We start from the raw sequence: 18,703 nt of genomic DNA on the forward strand, positions 1-18,703 counted from the left end.
CAGGTCTGTGAACATGCTCTTCCCGGCAGTGGGGTGAAGGTGCTTCGCTGCCTGGGGGGAAAGGGGGTCAGAGATCAGCCTGGAGGGCATCACTCTGCAAAGGTGCTGCAAAGAGCTGGACAAACCTCTGCTGGCCTCCCATGGGCTGCCCCTGCTGAGAGCAATCCCAGAACTAGACAAGATGGGAAGGTGGTACCTCCCTTGGAAGTTTGTAATAGGAGCAGAGGGTTCCTGGGCCACTGCTGGGAAGACGCAAAATGTTTCCAAGGGTAAGTAGGGCTTCTAGAGACCAGGGGCAGGAGCAGCAGCTCAACCCTCTGTTCTTTTGGTTGCTCCACATGTGATACTTGAGGGACATGGGCCCAAGGCAAGGAGCCCAGGTCCAGAAGCGCCTGTACTGGGCTTTTGAGGCGACCCTGGGGAAAAGGAAGGGAAAGTCAGCATGGTGGCCTTTTCCCTGGGGCCCAACTGTGGTTCCCCAAGGTTCCAATCTGGGGACCATTAGTAGGGGCTGCTCAGGAAATCTGCTTTCATTTGCTCCACCTGGAATCTGGAGAACTGGGGAGCAGCCCTGCAGGGGTCAGATGAAAATGAGATGTAGGATGCTGAAGCCTAAAAACAGATGAATTTGGGATATTACAGATGAATCATTTAACTAATTACATTTTTACAATCAAAGCTGTTTTTGAACTATGAGGGTGCAAAGAAGCCCATGCATGCATGGTGCCTGGTGGTCCTTTTTTTGTTCACTTGATTAATTCCGAACAGTCTGAGTTATTCGTTTCAAAATTGGTCCCAGGCAGAGGCCCTGTCTCCTATCCTGCATTTCAGCTCAGGGCTTATGCTGGTCTCCTGGGGCCTAGGCTGTCGATGCCCACCATGACTGACTCTGCATGCAATGGGCAGCTCTGCCTGCTCTTCACCCCTGCCCCGGTTAGAGGATGCTTGGGGAACTGGCTGCTGCCAAGCATGAGGAGTTCTGGTTTTGGCCTCTCACCTGTCAGAGTCAGGCTGCAGCTCCTGCCAGCCCTCTCTTCTCCAATCTTCCCTCTTTCATTTCATCCTTACTGGGACTTGTTTCAGTCGCTTGATATTGATAGCCACCTTCTGTCTGGACGCCACCCCACACCCCCACATATACCCTGCCCCTGTCTCTGCCCTGTAGCCAGGGAAGCCCTTCTAATATATACATCTGTCTTCATCCCTCTGGGTGAATGGGGGCCCTTCATTCAGTGTCATCCTCCTGCCTTTTCCTGCCCTTCCACAGAGTCACTGTCCACTGGCACACTCTGGCCCCTGCCATTTTCATTGTGCCTGTGTTGATGCTGCATGGAATGCCTACCCCTGTCAAACTCCTACTCATCCCTCAAAACAGGTTCCAACTGTCCCTCTTCGGTGAGGCCTCCCCTGTCCCAGCAGGAGTTAGCTCCTCCTTCCTCTGTGAGGTCCGGGGCCTTGTCTGACTGCATTGCAGCCTTACCCACTGTGCCATAAAGATTGCTGCGTGGGAAGGTCTAGAGAGCCTTCAGGGGGAAGCCGGGCCCCTCGTGCTTGCCACTGTGAGATCTGGCAAAGTGGCACGGCCACTCTAAGCTTCAGTTTTTTCAGTCCACAAAATGGGCACAAGTCGTGGTGTCCAGGGATAGGATGTACTCCGAAACTGTGAAGTGCTGCACAGATCCGATCCCTCATGGTTTCATCCAGGCCAAGTCTCACACTGCAAATGTGGACAGAAGGGCTAAGTGCATGCCTTAGGGGCAGGGGTGGGGAGGGGGTCAATTAATGGCTGTGGTCTCCCTGCTTTCCTCAGCTGCTCCTGGCCAGGGAAATGGAATTAGACATTTCACCATGAGGAAGATTTCCCCCTTCTTGCCACCACCAATTTCTAATAATTGGGGCCTATTTTGAGGGATGAGTAGGAGTTTGACAGACATATGGATGAGGAATAGGAGGGAAGATGGAATGAAGAAATTTTCTTCTTTAAGTTAGACCTCGTTTTCTGTTTTGTTTTTTTAATGGAAAGCAGGAAAGGGTCCTAACAATTTCATAATGGGGGGGTGGGTGGTGGTGGTGGTGTGGAATGGGATGAGAATCCCAGGGCCGGATAGAAACAGGGATGAGGAGGAGAACATTCACTCTAAACATCTGTTTCTCTGGGTGATGAGAGGAGAAAGACCCTTCTGCCAGTGCACAGACAGTCTGAGCCCTGATTTGCTGCCGTAGCCAGTTTACTGATAGGGTGGTTGGTGTGGTGGAGAGTCTGCAGGCTTTGTGCTAATTCAGGCTTTGCCATGAGGGTGGGCCTGGTGTCTCAGCCAAGTCCTATCATGGACTGAGCCCAGCTTCTTCCTCTGTGCAGCAAGGCCAAGACCATCAATCTCTCAGGGTGTGAACATGGGCCAGCATGCCTCCAGCAAACACTCAGCCCATGCACTTACAGCCCTTACAGTCCCTGGCCTGTTGGAAAAGCCTCTGGGGGGGATGGGAGTGGACAGTCCTATAGCTCAGCAGGTAAAGAACACATCTGCCAATGCAGAAGACCCAGGAGATGCAGGTTCCATCCCTGGGTTGGGAAGATCCCCCAGAAGAGGAAATGGCAACCCCCTCCAGTATTCTTGCTGAAAAATCCTATGGACAGAGGAGCCTGGCAGGCTATAGTCCAAAGGGTCGCAAACAGTTGGTCAAGACTGAGCGATTAAGCACTGGAAGGAGAGTGTCTTCCAGCTTGTCAAGACAGCCTGCCCCCGTGGACAGGTGGTTTCAGTAAACAGAGCCAAGTTTTCTTGGCCTCCTGCCTGGGTCAGCCTCTCACCGTGACCTACAAGATTCTACTCCATGCAGCCCTGGAGACCCTTCCAACTCCCCCTTCTACCATTTCCTGGCACTTGCGCACTCACTCCAGCCGTATTGGCCTTACACATACTCTGGACACACGACACTTGTTCCAGCCTCGTGACCTGTGCACTTGTTCCTCTGCCAGGAGCATTTCTCACCACCTCCCCAAACTGTGACATCTTTTCAGTTCAAGTGTCATCTTCCCCAAGAGCTTTCTGATTACTTAATCCGCATTATCCCACACAGTCAGCGCTCTCCTCACGTTCCTTGCTTTATCCTCTGTCTAGGACATTTTACTGTTTTGTTGGCTTCTTCACTTTGTTTCTCCCCTCATCACTGCAGGGAGGGGCCTTGGCACTCCTGTTTGGTGCTAGTCCAAAGGCCCAGGAAACGCGTCGAGACGATGGCCGATGGTGTTTCTGAAGTGGGCACACTCCCCTATTCCAGGGACTCTGCGCCACTGGCCCTCAATGGGCTTCATCATTTCCACGTGTCTCTGGCCTCACAGCCTATCACTCTCCTCATATATTCAAATACACAAATCTTAAGCTCTGGAAAATTTACTAAGTATACATTTTCAAGAACTATTTAAATTGTGTTCTGAAGGCATAAAACAAACCCGAAAGTCATTAAAGCTCAATGTTAAGAGTCTAAAAGTCCAAATACAAAAAAAAAAAAAAAAAAAAAAAGAGGAAATGTGAGGATTTTGATGTTGTAAATAGGAGATGGTGAGAATTTTTCTATGCCAAAGTCAAGGTGTAGACACTACTGAGCCTTGTGTGAGGGAAAAATCTTTTTGTCCCAGAGAGAAGCCACAGTTTGGAGAGGAAAAAGGAGAGTTTGTGATAAGAAACCTCCAGGAAGGCCACAGTGACCCCTAGTTGTCCCTTCCTCTCTATCCCATGTTAATTGGCTGTTGGCTACCCCTCCCCCATAGTTCCCCAAAGACTGCAGCTGGGTCTGATTCTCTTCATGCTACCCTCATATACAACACACCTCTTGGATTTGTTGAGCAGGGCCAATTCTGCTATTTATGAGATGACAAACTCACTTTATCAACATGAATGCTGATTACTACTCCTAAATGTAAGAGTTCTGTGTTAAGGGCTCCTCTGAAGGTCCCACCTTGGACTGACAATGTCCTGAGTTTAAAATTCCCCCTGTGCTGCTCATTTCATGATATCTGCTGTCCCTGGATCAATTGAAATTTGAAAATTTTTAAATGCCTGGTGATCTCTTGAAATTCTATACCTGCAATTTCAAGTTCTACCACCAGATGGCAGTTAGGATTACACAAATTTTATCAAAACTAGTTTCATCTGTGATTGCTTCTAATGAAAATATACCCGAAATTGAAACAAGATACATACTTACACATACATCCATAAATTTTTACTTATCATATTGACATAGATTTAAAAGTATAATACCCTTGATTGGCCAGGGCTTTGGGAAACGTAGCATTCATGTGCTGTTGGTGGGAATATAAATTAGCAGTCTCCGGGAGGGCAATTTGGCAGTACACATCAAAAGCCTTAAACATGTGCAAACCCTTTGGGCCAGCAAGTCAACTTCTAGACTTTTATTTTAAGGAGATAATTATGCAAATAAGCCTAGATTTATTCCCATCATGTTGACTACAAGAGTGAAAGATTGTCAAAATAAATAACATGACTTGGAGATTAGTTAAATCAATTACATATATGGCAAAATGCTACGCAGCTGTTACTTTCTATAAAAATTTCTTAATGATGTAGGAAAGTCTCATTCTATATTAAGTGAAAAAAATAGGTCACAAAAAAGTATGTCCACTGTAATCTCATTTTTATAATAATAAAAATAAAAACAAACTTGTACACAAAAAGTATGGGAAGAACAAACACCAAAGTATTGAGAGGACTTATCTGTGGGTGGTAGGATTACAGATAATTGCTTTTTTCTTTCTGTGCTTTTTTCTATTTTGGGAAGGTTTTTATAAAAAACATGCTTCTTTCGTCATCAGCAGAGAGCTACTCATGAATCCTTGCAGTAGAAAAGGACAGGCTGGCCTCTGTATAGGGAGACTGTGGACAAGGTGACCTCAGGCCCTTTTCGGCCCACAGCCTGCCCCATGTACATACTTAGCTTCTATTGGGTCCACATATGGACTTAGTTTCAGCTGCTCTCCTCACGGGGTGGGGAGGGGCACCCTGGATTAACCCAGAACACGCAGCTGGTGCAGTCTTCAGCGCAGCCACCCTGCTTAACTCTTTTCTTGTGCTTACTTCCCTTTAGGAAGTGACATGTTTTTAGCACAAAGGAAAAGAAAAACCTCCCTGAGGCTGGTCTTGAAGTTTACTAAATTGCAGGAAAAAGCCCCTAAAACTTTTTCTAAAACTGACCATTCTCAGGGTTTCGGTAAAACTTTTACAACTCTGAAATGCTTATTTAACCTATTGTTGGTAGCCCGCTAGAAGGTATATAAAGCTCTGCTCAAGGTAACGATGGGGGTAATCTCCTTTCCTCTCTTCCGATGTCTATGTCAGAAGCCTTTTCTGTTTCCTTCCAGTAAACTTCCTCACTGCAAAATAAAAAAGAAATAAAGAAAGAAAACTGACTGCCCTCAAAGCCATTTTCCTTTCTAAATGCTGCCAATGTGTGTTGGTGGATAAATTTCCTAAGCCTGTCTTTCTTTGCATCAGGGATGTGTGAGGTGAGGAAGAGAGAGGTATTATTGAGGGGCAGCCATCTGACATCCTACACTTGGGCTCCGTGTGTGCTCTCCCATTTAAACCTTTAACTCTGTTGATGTGATTTCCCCAGGTTCCAAGTACCCCAGTTCGCCCAGCTGAGCCAGGATGGGACTTGGGTCAGACAGGTCCAAAGCCTGTGAATACTCAGCACATGAGGTGCCTCTCGGGCAGCCAGGCCCCTGGCACTGCAGAGGTCGCCTTACCTCTGGGTGACCACATGGGACCACCTGTCAGCAGAGCCCAGGCTGGGAGCCAGGGCCTCTCTCAGCTGAGAGGTCCGAATTGCAGCCTAAAACACATGGACCCCTGAGCCTGCAGAATTCCCTTCCAACTTCCCCCCCCCTGCCCACATGGGTCTGCTTCCCTCCTATGGGGGGAAGCCAGGCAGGGTGTCACCTTCACCCTGGGGGCCCACCAAAGGGACAGCCTCTGAGGCCTGCTGGAACAAGGGTGCTCAGAAGCACACAGCTGGGTGAGCTGACTGGCTCCCTGCACTGGAGGCATGAACACCTTGAACTCAGCAGCAAGCAAGGCCAGCCCACCCAGGGAAGATGCCCAGATCTGTGTGGAATGGTGCATGCATGCTAAGCCACTTCAGCTTGTCCGACTCTTTGTGATCCCGTGGACTGCAGCCTGCCAGGCTCCTCTGTCCATGGGATTCTTCAGGCAAGAATACCGGAGTGGGTTGCCATTTCCTCCTCCAGGGGATCTTCCTGACCCAGGGATCCAACCCGTGTCTCTCATGCAGGCGGGTTCTTTATCACTAATGCCACATGAGAAGTCCGAAGGGAGGAGTTGCCTGCAAACTATGGCTGGGTGACCTCAGGAAAGGGAGCAAAGCAGCCCTGGGGTAACCATGGGTGTGATACCAGCTTCTCACCAGGCCCAGTCTGCTTGGGGCTGCCCAGAGACAAGGAGCCTAAGGGGCCAAGTTTGCACAGACTGCCAGCATTGCCTGCAAACAGGCAGTGGGGAAGGCTTGCTGGGCTCTAACCTGCTTCCTTTCCAGAAAGCTCCCAACTTCATACCGGGTGAACACACCCCTCCTTTGGCCTCCCCATCTGAAATTCACAGACGCTATCTCTGACCTGGGCTCAGCACCAGAAACCTCACACACTATATGCTTAGTTGCTCAGTTGTGTCCAACTCTGGGACCCCATGGACAGTAGCCCGGCAGACTCCTCTGTTCATGGGGATTCTCCAGGCAAGAATATTGGAGTGGGTTACCATGCCTTCCTCCGGGGGATCTTCCCAACCCAGGAATCAAACCCAGGTCTCCTCCATTGCAGGGAGATTCTTTACCAGCTGAGCTTCCAGGGAAGCCCCAGACCCCAGGCTTAATTTCCTGCCAGCCCTATAACAGCCCCACTCACTTGGCCACCGTTTACTGTGATCTCACTTTACCTAATCCCAGCTCTCTTCTTCACATGGAAGGAAACATTCTTAGCGCTGCTGAGGGGCTGGCCCCTACTTCACAGTAGTGAGTGGGATTCAATTCCCAGCTGCCGAACTCTGCAGGGGGACTCTGGCCCGTGACCCACAGAGCCTGCTGACCACCCCCACAGCCTGCTCCGTCCTGGGAGGAAGGGCAGGGATGGTGGCAGAGGGAGTTGAGGCTCTGTGGGAGGTAGACTGGACCCTCTGGCAGCTGGTGTAGAGCTCCCTGCCCCTTACCCGGGCTAAATGACTCCCACAGGCAGCCAGCAGCCTCTCTGATGCTCACAGCCAGGGAGAAAGAACCTCTGGGTGTCATGCGCTCAGAGGAGACAGTAATAGGGGAAGAGCCACCACTCACTCCCCTGGAGCTTCCCTGGTGGCTCAGTGGTAAAGAATTTGCCTGCCAATGCAGGAGACATGGGTTCGACCCCTGGTCCGGGAAGATCCCACCTGCCTCGGAGCACTTAAGCCCATGCGCCACATTACTGAGTCGATGCTCTAGACTCCGGTAACCGCAACGATTGAGCCTGTGTGCAGCAGCTACTGAAACCTGCGGGCCCTAGAGCCTGTGCTCCTTAACAAGAGAGGTCCCCACAGTGAGAAGCCTGCACACTTCAACAAAGAGTAGCCCCCGCTCTTCACAACTAGAGAAAAGCCCGCGAAGCAACGAAGATCCAGCACAGCCAAAAAAAAAAAAAAGAAAGAAAAGAGAAGTAACCCTGGAGTGTAAAATATAACAAGGTCATGCCAGGAGTGGTTCTGTTGAACACTTTCCAGAGCTCCTGGGCTAGCGAAGTGGGTAGGCCCAAGACATGAAGGTGAAATATTCTAGCAAAAGCTTCTAGCTCCCCAAGACCCTAGCTGCCATGTTTGGGAATGTGAGGCCTGACTCCTTCCTCCCTCATCAAGAAAAGCTGCTGGGGAGGTGGTGGCGCTCTGACCCGCCATGTGCTCCCGTGGGATGAAGGTGGATCATGGCTGGCTTCACATTTCATTCTTAACCCATGCAGGGCTGGGTGTTTCTAATCTGAGGGTCCAGGCTGCTTGCTGCTGGGGGAGCTGCCTTGGCCAGCCAGGAGGTTCCAAACTCCACTCCGGACTCCGAATGGACCACTCCAGACATGAGGGAAATGCCCCCTAAATTTCCACCAAGTCTTGTAGGCTAGGTTTGTGACACATTTTTGCAGCTAACACCTCCTCTGTCTTAATTAATCCCAGCTCCAATGCTGTAAGGGAGGCTTTGAATTGCCCCGGGTCACAGAACAGGAAACTGAAGCTCACAGAGGGCCAGAGCCTTCCCCAAAGTCATCCATATACGAGACAGCAGTGTTGGAACCCATGCTCAGGTCTCCCTGATGCCTGGGGCTGGAGTGCCCTCCACAGCCTTCTTGAAAGGTGACTCCTGCAAGACTGGGGGGACCCACCTTCTACCCCTGAATCTATGGACATTTACTCTTCCTGCATCCTCCTGGCCTGAGGCACAGAACAAAAGTGTCTCCTGACGGGATGGTCCTGTTGTACTCCCCTTCACCGGGCTCATCCCCTGCTCTTTCTTTTTCAGGACTTCTGGAAGCTGCTGTCACGGGCAGGACCAGACAGCGGCACAACCTCATGTCACCGTGCTTCTGCTGTGGCGCTCACTCGGCCCAGGCTGGGGTCGTCCATTCCAGGTATAAGCTAGCTTTTAGGTTTAACTGTAAAAGATCTGAGAAGTAATGACACCAAAGAGGCCAAACGGGAACCAATCAGTCTCCGGTTTGGAGTGGGGACAGCAGATGGGGAGCTGGGACAGGGAGTCTCCTGTTCCCTGGGAAGAGGATGACATCCAAGCCTGTGGGGGAGCACTCACTCCACGGTCAAGGACTGGACCCTGGGCTCAGGGCTGTCATACTGGCTGGGAAGAGCAGTGTTGGGTGGTCTCAGCATGCCCATGAGACTCTTGAATTGTCTGCAGGGCCGCTGGAGGGGCAGACGGTTCCTGCCAGGCCAGGGCCTTGCAGACCTGCACATTTTGCATCTCCACAGAACTAACGCTAATCCATCCACAGAGACTGCGGCCTCTGAGGTGCAGAGGTGGAGGTGGGGAGGAGAGGGGTGCAGACAGTTAAATAAAGGCACAGAGGAAGAAGATTGGCTAGAGAGTAAAGGGCAAAGAGAGAGAAAAAAATAAATGGCAAATTACCGGGTAGCCATCTCGTCCCGATTGCCCCTGTGGTAATTAATATGTCGTTAATAATTAGACCTTCAGTAGAAACACCATATGGCAACACTTAGAACTCAGCCAGGGCCCCAGATCCCGCCACCCCTGTGTCTGCGGAGTTCGCAGCAGACGCTGCTGATGAACTCCTTCAAGGGGGAATGCAAGGCTGCAGCGGGTCTGGGGGATGGAGCACCTAGTCCCCACCTCATTGACCTGGCTGGAGGGGTCGCCGCGGCACACACCACAGTGTCTTCCTCATATCAGCCGAGGCACATGGCAAGGACCTTGTGGAGTTCTAGGGGGTGGCATCCTAGCTACCACGGACAACGCTCCTTCAAAGGGCCTCACGGGTTTCCTGTCTGTTCCTGGGAATGGGGTGACCCAAAGAAGACAGCCTTTGGAAGTCAGAGGTATGGGGACACGTTGACTGCTACCGGATGCTTCTCTGACCCCATGTGCTTGTAGTAGTGGCTGCCCAGACCCTGGACCACACATCGGCCTCCACTTCAGGTTGCCGTGGGAGCTACGGAGCCACCTTCCAGAATCCCATGGGGTCTTTGCCATGTGCAGCTTGAGAATTCTGCATTTGTTTAATTCACTTAGTCATTTTACAGCCAAGTTAAAAAACATAAACATACACACACAACAAGACAAATTCGCTCCATAGCCCTCTGCCTTCTGCACTTTGGTGAATTCACACAGGCTAGCCTCCACATGACAGGAATGACTCAACTGCGTAAAACTGCTTCTGGCCCATAAATCTACACATTCCAGCTTTCTTTCTCAAAGGGGTGCTGCTACATGCACCAAGACATTCAGATTCTGAAGGGTGCAGATTGGGAAATGAATCATGGTTAAGTGGAAGTAAAAATGAAGCTGCTCATCTGAAAGGAATTCCTTTAGAAGGTTAATTTTGGCTCAAGCATACTGTCATTGTGTTTCTTGAATGAATTCATTGGGATTTATCAGCCTCTGAAAAACTGCCAAGATGAATCAAAGGCAGACGTGTCATGGGTCTTGGAGAAGGAATGGGATTTCTGGGGCTGCTGTGGATCCACTAGCCACCCCCTCCCTCACACCCTTCTCCAACTCAGCACCCTTACTGGCCAGCTGTACTCTCGAAGGTCTCTGCTGCCCAGCCCAGAGAGTCAAATATTCTGGCAAAGAAGGAAAACAGACCCCAGAAGCTAGTGGTTAAGCCCCACTTATTCTTGACATAGTTGCCTGATTCCAGAGTCCTTTCTGCCAAAGCACGTGAGATGAAAATGTTTACGCAGATCAACTGCTGCAGGAGGGTCAGGAAATACAGGCATGGTGCTTGCGCTTCTGTGTACCAAGTTAAAAACCTTGAGCCAGAGATTTTGATGAGGAGCAGCCAGGCTCGTGCCAGCTCTCTTGGAAGGAAAATGGTCACAGGATGCTTCACTGGGCAAGTCAAGCACATGGAATCCTGTGCTTGCATTCATCTACAAATGCCAAAAGAACATGTCCTCTGGCTGAGACTGAATATTTTTTTTTTTTAAGAATACACCTCTCTAATCAAATATTCTTTTCATAGAAGTGCTACAACAGAGAAACAACAGAGAAAACAAAATATCTTATCTTTCAGGAGCAGAGAACATAATCCAGGACACTTACAGGAGGACCTGCAAAACACAAGCAGAGAAGCCACAGTAAGTATCAAAGGGAGAGAGGGTCCCCTCATCCTGGCCAGCCCCTTCCTTGCACAGCTCCTGGTCACCCCTCTTTGCAAGGCTCTGATGCTGTCGTCAGCCCCAAAGCCAAGTGTCAGGGCAGAGGGAGCACCCCTGTCCTTGGAGGGACTGGATGGGCATGTGCGTGGTTATGACAATCCAGCAAGTTTTGGTTCGTGCATTCATGACATGAGGCTGCTGTTGCTTCCTGCTTAGGGGCACACCCGTGTTGGGCTTTGGTAGGCAGGGTAGGAATCAGATCTGTTCCTTCTTGAAGAATATATTTTGGAGCTCAATGGGGGTTGGTTCATTTCTGTGGAAAGGGAAATACTTGAGAAAGGAAACATTTTGGTCAGAGGGGAGAATACTCCTAAGAGGCATTGGACATGTGCTTGTGTGGCTGAATAGATGTGTAAGGAGGTGGAGGGGGCCCATAGCCCAGCTCTGGGGTTAGCGGTGCTGAGCCTGGCTGTGTGTAGGGAAATTTGAAGGTGGCCAGTCTAGAAGCACAGGTGGCAGCTTCAGTAAGGCTGGTGCAGCAAGCTGAGACTTGCACCATGGAGAACATGCAGGTGTTCCTCACCTTAGAGTGTACAAAACACATTGCATAGCCATGATAGCATTTGACCTACTCAGTTATCTTTGAGGTATGACAAACATACCCATGTGGCAGATGACAACACAGAGGCTCAGAGAGAAAGAAGTGACTTGTCTAAGGACACATTGTTGGTTAGGGATGGAACTTACGCCTGAAGGAAGTCTCCCGACTTGAGATCCTACACATATTCCACTAAAAGCCACAGTGCTGCCAAACCAGTCACTCCTCTGCTTGCTCCCCTCCAACCCCAGACCTCAGTCTGGAGAGTGAGGCCAGAACACAGAGGCGGCCCTCGGCAGTCAGCCACCCCCACATTTTGATGGATCAGCGTTGGGTGCAGGTAGTGGGACCAGGGGTGAAAGAGGCCAAGATCTCCGACTCACAGAATTTTCCTCGGATGGATTGATACTTGAGAAAACAACGACACAGGAAGGAAGCACAAGAAGTTCCCAGCACATCATGAGAGACCAGAGCCAGATTGGGCTGACTTGGGATGGGCGGCGAGGCTGAGTCCAGAGGGTGAGGCATGGTTACCTGGACTCAGAATTATAAAATTTGGGTATCCTTAGTCCTAGCAGTTTCAATTTATTGGAATTATTTCTACAAATTAGTCAGATAAATTTAATCTATATAAACCATGTTTACCACATAGAAAATTTGTAGCTAATATACATACCCCCAAAATGACATGCATATTAATTTATCAATAAATCCAAAAGGATGTGCACAATATTTCATTAATAGTAGACAACACAGAGGTGGCAGAATTAGAGGAGGGAAAAAGCCATTTAATAAGTAAAATATTACACTTCACAAATTGCCATATCCTTTGAAAGCTTGAAAAAGATGATTTTTTATGAATTAATTTTAAATTTCCCTGTGATGAGTTAAAAATTTAAATATATGCAGTTACGGGAGCAATGAAATGAAGCCTTGAAATTACACCATCCTGAGCAGTGTAACAATATCTCCATCATTTAAGCTCCTGGGATATAGTCCAATGGCAGCAATGAAACAGTCAACTTGCTTGGTTACTATTCTCTCCAGTATCACCCTTTAGGTCATTTTCAAACTTGAGCCTTCTCAGCCTGTTTTTCTGATCTACAGGGAGTGTCTATTGCAACACATTGATGAGGAATCTCCATACTTTTTGAAGACTGTCTTGGCTTTACTGAATATGGTGTAGAAGCAATGGCATCAGTTTTCCTATTTAGTCACAATCATTATCACCAACGGGGTTCTCCTGGGCCCAGAGGCAGGAGTGAAGAACATTTGGAATGAGGAATACTGCATCAGGTCTGGTGCTACCAATTGTTGAGATGAGAAACAAAGAAGACAAAAGCATATTTTCTTGGAACTATCATCTCCCTGTGGTTTACAGTTGAGATTTATACATTAAGGAACTCCAAAGGGAGAAGAATGTTCCTGATGATGACAGATCCTCAAGTTATTTAGGTCTTTCTTTCACCATGTTCACCTCAAATCCCATCTTCTCCCTTCTTTCTGTGGATAATCTTGTTTCACTGTGTACAATTCTCTGCGGCACTAGTATATAAGTCACAGGCTCTTCAGGATCACTCAAAAACTATTCATAACAGTCACTGGGAGTACAGAGTTGGATACAATAGCCCAACACTTCCAAGATGTCAATAGGTAATGATGAAGACAGGCACACAAAATGATTGTATCTTTAAAACACCCTCTGTTGTTTATATGTTGCTTTAAAAATTCTAAAGGCAGAAAATAGCAGCAGTCCCTTCTTTTCTGATTTATTAATAAATAGTAAAATTTTGCTATGTTTTTCCAGACAACTTTCTATTCAATAATTCACATTTGCATTTTTAGATTGTCATTAGCAATAGACAAATATATAAACAATGTATTAGAATTTTACTTATGCATGTGAAAAATTTTTAAAAGAATACTAAAATAATCACCATTATAGTTAACACTAATGAGTTAGCATTACTTAACTCTATTATCAGGTTAGAATAAACACATTCTTCAGGAATAGCAACCACTAATATTGCAAATAAAAAAACCTGAGGCATATGGACACACCTCAATGCATACATTTAGTTGACATTTGTACAAAAATGATAATTTAAAAAATCATCTTGGGACTTTCCTGGTAGCGCAGTGGCTACAAATAAGCTCTCATTATAATTGTTCCTTTAATGGAAGTTCTTTGTTCTGACATGACAGAAAAGTGTGCTGAAAACCATGCTTCTCTGAGGCAATTTCTCAGAATTATCTGGGAGGCTGGCTTCCAGGCTACCGTCCTCACTTTGGCTCAAATAAACACTTTTCTATTCCTTTTACAGACTGTTTACTGATTATTTTTGTGGACAACTCAGAGGAGCTGACCCACCTCCTCTTTCCTGGGACCCTGCCGCCCCCACGCTCCCGCAGTCACTGTCAAGCCTGACTTTCAAGCACATCCTTCCCCACAGATCTGAACATGAGAAACCACCCTTCATTGCATGGCCTCCTTTGTTCCTGCCCCAGCTCCTCTCTCCCTCACAGATGCACTGCTAGAAAGAGGGGTCTCCTCTCACTCACCTTCCATTCACCTTGTAACCCTCTGATTTGGATTTCATTCCTATTTCTCCATCAAAATGGCATTCACCAAATTTCCAAGGACCTCCTCCAATCAATAATCCTGACAAGGATTTCTTCTCCTTAAACGTATCTTCTACCTCCTTCTAGAAGCACTCTCCTTCTTTGGCTTCCAAGATGACACGTCCTTCCACCTCCCTGACTATTCAGCTGACTCAGTCTCCTCTCCCAGCCCAATATGCTGAGGCTTCTCAAGGTTCAAGTTTAAGCTTTCTTTTCTTCAGTTCTCTGCTCATCAGTCTCCTCTCTCCATCTTCCCCAAACAGCTCTTTCACACTCACGGCTACACTAGATGGAAGTGTCCCAAGTGTATATCTCCAGTGCTGACCATACCTCAAAGTCCAGGCTCCCTTTCTCAGCTGCCTGCTTGATTTCCCCTTGGATAATCCCTTGATTCCTTAAACCAGAATGCGCAGTCATGCTCATGATTTTCTGCCCTCAAACATGGTCCTCTCCAGCTCCTGAACTCAATGAATGTCATCCCTTCCTTCCCAGCTGGTGAACAGGAAAATAAGGAGTCCTCCTTGACACGATCTATTTGGCACATTGTCTATTTGTTGCTCTGGAGCTCAGCCACTGGGTCTCTCCCCAGTACCACAACCTCATCCATGTTACCAGCATCTCCTGACTGTGGCAATAGCTTCTTCACCCACCTCCCACTTCACTCATCCCACAGATATTCACTGAGTGCCCACCGTTCCAGACACTCCTCTGGAAAAGTGGGATACAGCAGTGAAAGTGACAAGCATCCCTGTCTTAAGGAGCATCCCTGCTAGTGAGGGGACAGCTGAGATACAATAAGCATAATCAATGGTACATCACCTGGAAGAGGACAGTGTCATGGGAAGAGAGAAGCAGTGGGACAGGGTATTTCTCCAGGATGAGAAGTACAGCAGCATGTTTGCACAATGGAAGTCCTCAGCAGGAAGGGAAGACCTGACGTGTTGGAGAAAGGGGGAAGAGGCAAGAGGGACTGGGACTGGCACAGCTGCGGGTGGCAGCCTAGACAGTCCATCTGTGGAAATGGGCAGGGAGGGAGAGCATGCAGGTGTGTGGCCCTGCAGGTGGGATTTGTGGAAGTTCTCTCCCAACTGCCCCAACTATGCCAGTGAGGTAGGAACTGAGGCTGTGAGTCACGAGTGAGGATTAAGAGGCTGAGGGTGTGAGGGGCTTCTATGAGGTTATCAAGATCCCCAGGAGTTCACCTAGAAGTGGTGTTGGAAAGAGGACTGGAGACCCAGGAACTGAAACCCAGTAGCTGTGAAAGTGATGTGCCTGGGATCAGAGGCAGCCTCAAATATGTAGACCTCACTTTCTCCAGTCTCCATTCAGAGGCTAGATGCAAATCTGACCAGGGCCCGTCCCTCCACTCCTCACTTTCCCATTGTTCTTAAGACAAAGCTCAAATCCAAAGCCCTGTCCTCGCTGGGGGCTGCCCATGCCTCTTCACCTGAGCCTGTCAAACTGTTGGTATGAGAGCTGTAATTAATAGAAGGTGGTGGGCAGGCTAGTGGTTATTGGGACTAAGTCAAGTTGGATTCATACTGCTGCATGGATCAGGATAAATTCCAAAAGGATCAAAGATTTACAAGCTTCAAAAAAAAATCATAAAAATCCTAAAGGAAAATGTGGGGAAATTTCTTTCTAACCACAGAGAGGAGCAAGTTTTCCCAAGTACAGTTCATAATTTAGAAGCTATGCCATAAAGTCAGATCCAACCATACAAAAGCAAAAATGTCTGCAAGGCAGAAAGTCAAAAGCCAGAGTGGAAACATTTCCAACTCATGTCACAAAGGCTGGATAGTTGGATATAAAAGTATTCCTAAAAATCAACTCTAAAAACATCAATAATCTAACAGAAAAATGGTCAAAAGATATGAATAGAGAGCACACAGAAAATATAGCCCTTAAGTATGTGAAACAAGAAATCTTTATTCTCAATAAAAGAAATGAAAGTTAAAACTATATCATATCAGATGAGAAAAAGTGGAAAAATCTGATGGCTTATCATGTCAAGGGAAATGAGGACAGCCACCTCACACATTGGTTGAGAGGATAAATTGGTACGTTCTCTGCAGATGGTGACTGCAGCCTTGAAATTAAAAGACACTTACTCCTTGGAAGAAAAGTTATGACCAACCTAGACAGCATATTAAAAAGCAGAGACATTACTTCACCAACAAAAGTCCATCTAGTCAAAGTTATGGTTTTTCCAGTAGTCATGTATGGATGTGAGAGTTGGACTATAAAGAAAGGTGAGTGCTAAAGAATTGATGCTTTTGAACTGTGGTGTTGGAGAAGACTCTTGAGAGTCCCTTGGACTGCAAGAAGATCCAACCAGTCCATCCTAAAGGAGATCGGTCCTGGGTGTTCATTAGAAGGACTGATGCTGAAGCTGAAACTCCAGTACTTTGGTTGCTTGATGCGAAGAGCTGACTCATTGGAAAAGACCCTGATGCTGGGAAAGATTGAGGGCAGGAGAAGGGGACGACAGAGGATGAGATGGTTGGATGGCATCATCGACTCGATGGACATAGGTTTGGGTGGACTCCGGGAGTTGGTGATGGACAGGGAGCCCTGGCATGCTGTGGTTCATGGGGTCTCAAAGACTCGGACACGACTGCACGACTGAACTGAACTGAACTGCAGACAGTGAGTTGGCAATACTAATTAAGATGTAAAATTTTTGTACCAATTGCTACAATGATCCTCCTAGAAATGAATTCCATAGATATATAAACATATGTATAAGATGATAGGTGTATAAGAATACTCACAGCAGAAGTGGTTGAGATAGTAAAGACATTAGAAATAGCACAAGTGGAATGGCTTAAAGAAATGATGGGTTGATTATGAAAGTGGGATACTAAGCAGCTTTGAAAAAGACTAAAGTAGTTCTGTATGTTCTGACATGGTATATTGTTACAAAATAGGTAGCCATTTATACTAAAAAAATTGGTAGAATTTTGTTTGTGTAAATGTGGAACATCTCCATGTGATCGGGAGAATTTGGTCATCAAGTTACTTCTGGGCAGGGGAACAGTTGGGAGAACAGGAGAGGCGGTGAGAGACATCTTTTCACCACGGACTCTTTGATGCCATTGGATATACATGTGTAGCTCCCAAGTCAGACAGAGCAATAACTTTAACTTAAAAATGGCTGGATTCAGCTCTTGTATTTTTGTCTGGTTCTCCAGTTTTTGCTGCCTTTCCTCACACTCACTTCTAAGCAACCTTCAATGAAGCTCAGACTGTGATTATCATTCTGAGGGCCTGGGCACCTGAGATAGGAGCCTGTGGCCTGGTGTAAGGTACAGCTCAGGAGATGAAGGAGGAGCTGCAAGAGTGACCATCACTATTAAAGACCTCAACAGCTCTTTGCATACTTAAGGGCTGTATTTTCTGTGTATTCTCTCTTCATGTCTTTTGACCATTTTTCTATTAGATTATTGATGTTTTCAGAGTTGATTTGTAAAAATACCTTTGTATCCAACTACACAGGCTGAAGACTATAAAACTCTCAGAGGAAAACATAGGCAGAACACTCTCTGGTATTAACTGCAGCAAGATCTTTTTCAATTCATCTCCCAGAAAAATGGAAATAAGATAAAAAAAACCAAATAGGATAAAAAAAAACCAAATAGGACCTACTTAAAAGCTTTTGCTCAGCAAAGGAAATAATAAACAAAATGAAAAGACAACACACAGGCTGGGAGAAAATGTTTGCAAATGATGTGACTGACAAGGGATTAGTCTCCAGAATTTACAAACAGCACATCATCAAAACAAACAACCCAATCAAAAATAGGCAGAAGACCTAAATAGACATTTCTCCAAAGAAGACATACAGATGGCCAATATGCACATAAAAGAAGTTCAACATTTCTCTAGTTATTAGAGAAATGCAAATTAAAACTACAATGAGATATCACCTCACACTGGTTAGAATAGCTATGATAAAAATAAAAAAAAAATCCACAAACAATAAATGCTGGAGAGGGTGTGGAGAGAAGGGAACCCTCCCACACTGCTTGGTGGAGATGTAATTTGGTACAGTCACTATGGAGAACAGTGTGGAGGCTCCTAAAAGCTAGAGCTACCATAAGATTCAGCAATCCCACTTCTGGGCATATATACAGAAAAAGCCATGGTCCAAAAGGATACATGCACCCTAATGTTTATTGCAGCACTGTTTACAATGGGCTTCCCTGGTGGCTCAGATGGTAAAGAATCTGCCTATAGTGCGGGAGACCTGGGTTCGATCCCTGGGTTGGGAAGATCCTCTGGAGGAGGGCATGGCAACCCACTCCAGTATTCTTATCTGGAGAATCCCCATGGACAGAGGAGCCTGGAAGGCTACAGTCCATGGGGTCACAAAGAGTTGGACATGACTGAGTAACTAAGCACATCACAAGACATGGAGGGAACCTAAATGCCCATCAACAGAGGAATGGATAAAGAAGACATATACAACTGAATATTACTCAGCCATTATAAAGAATGAGACAATGCCATTTGCAGCAACATGGATGAACCTAGAGACTGTCATATTGAGTGAAGTAAGACAGGGAAGGAGAAATATCGTATG

General features: G+C 47.1%; 1 protein-coding gene across 1 annotated transcript in view; it reads right to left on the bottom strand.

Moving 5' to 3' along the window:
- The window catches only part of COL23A1 (collagen type XXIII alpha 1 chain), a 372,482-nt gene that overhangs the window by 36,917 nt on the left and 316,862 nt on the right, over positions 1 to 18,703 (bottom strand). The window contains exons 4-5 of the mRNA XM_070465188.1: positions 10,843 to 10,850; positions 9,187 to 9,213 (exon numbers count right to left, since the gene is read on the bottom strand). Of these exons, the coding sequence (XP_070321289.1) occupies positions 9,187 to 9,213; positions 10,843 to 10,850 (35 nt within the window). The remainder of the gene's footprint in view (positions 1 to 9,186; positions 9,214 to 10,842; positions 10,851 to 18,703) is intronic.

This window comes from Odocoileus virginianus, chromosome 3 (assembly GCF_023699985.2).
Source record: "Odocoileus virginianus isolate 20LAN1187 ecotype Illinois chromosome 3, Ovbor_1.2, whole genome shotgun sequence".
Classification (NCBI taxonomy): domain Eukaryota; kingdom Metazoa; phylum Chordata; class Mammalia; order Artiodactyla; family Cervidae; genus Odocoileus; species Odocoileus virginianus.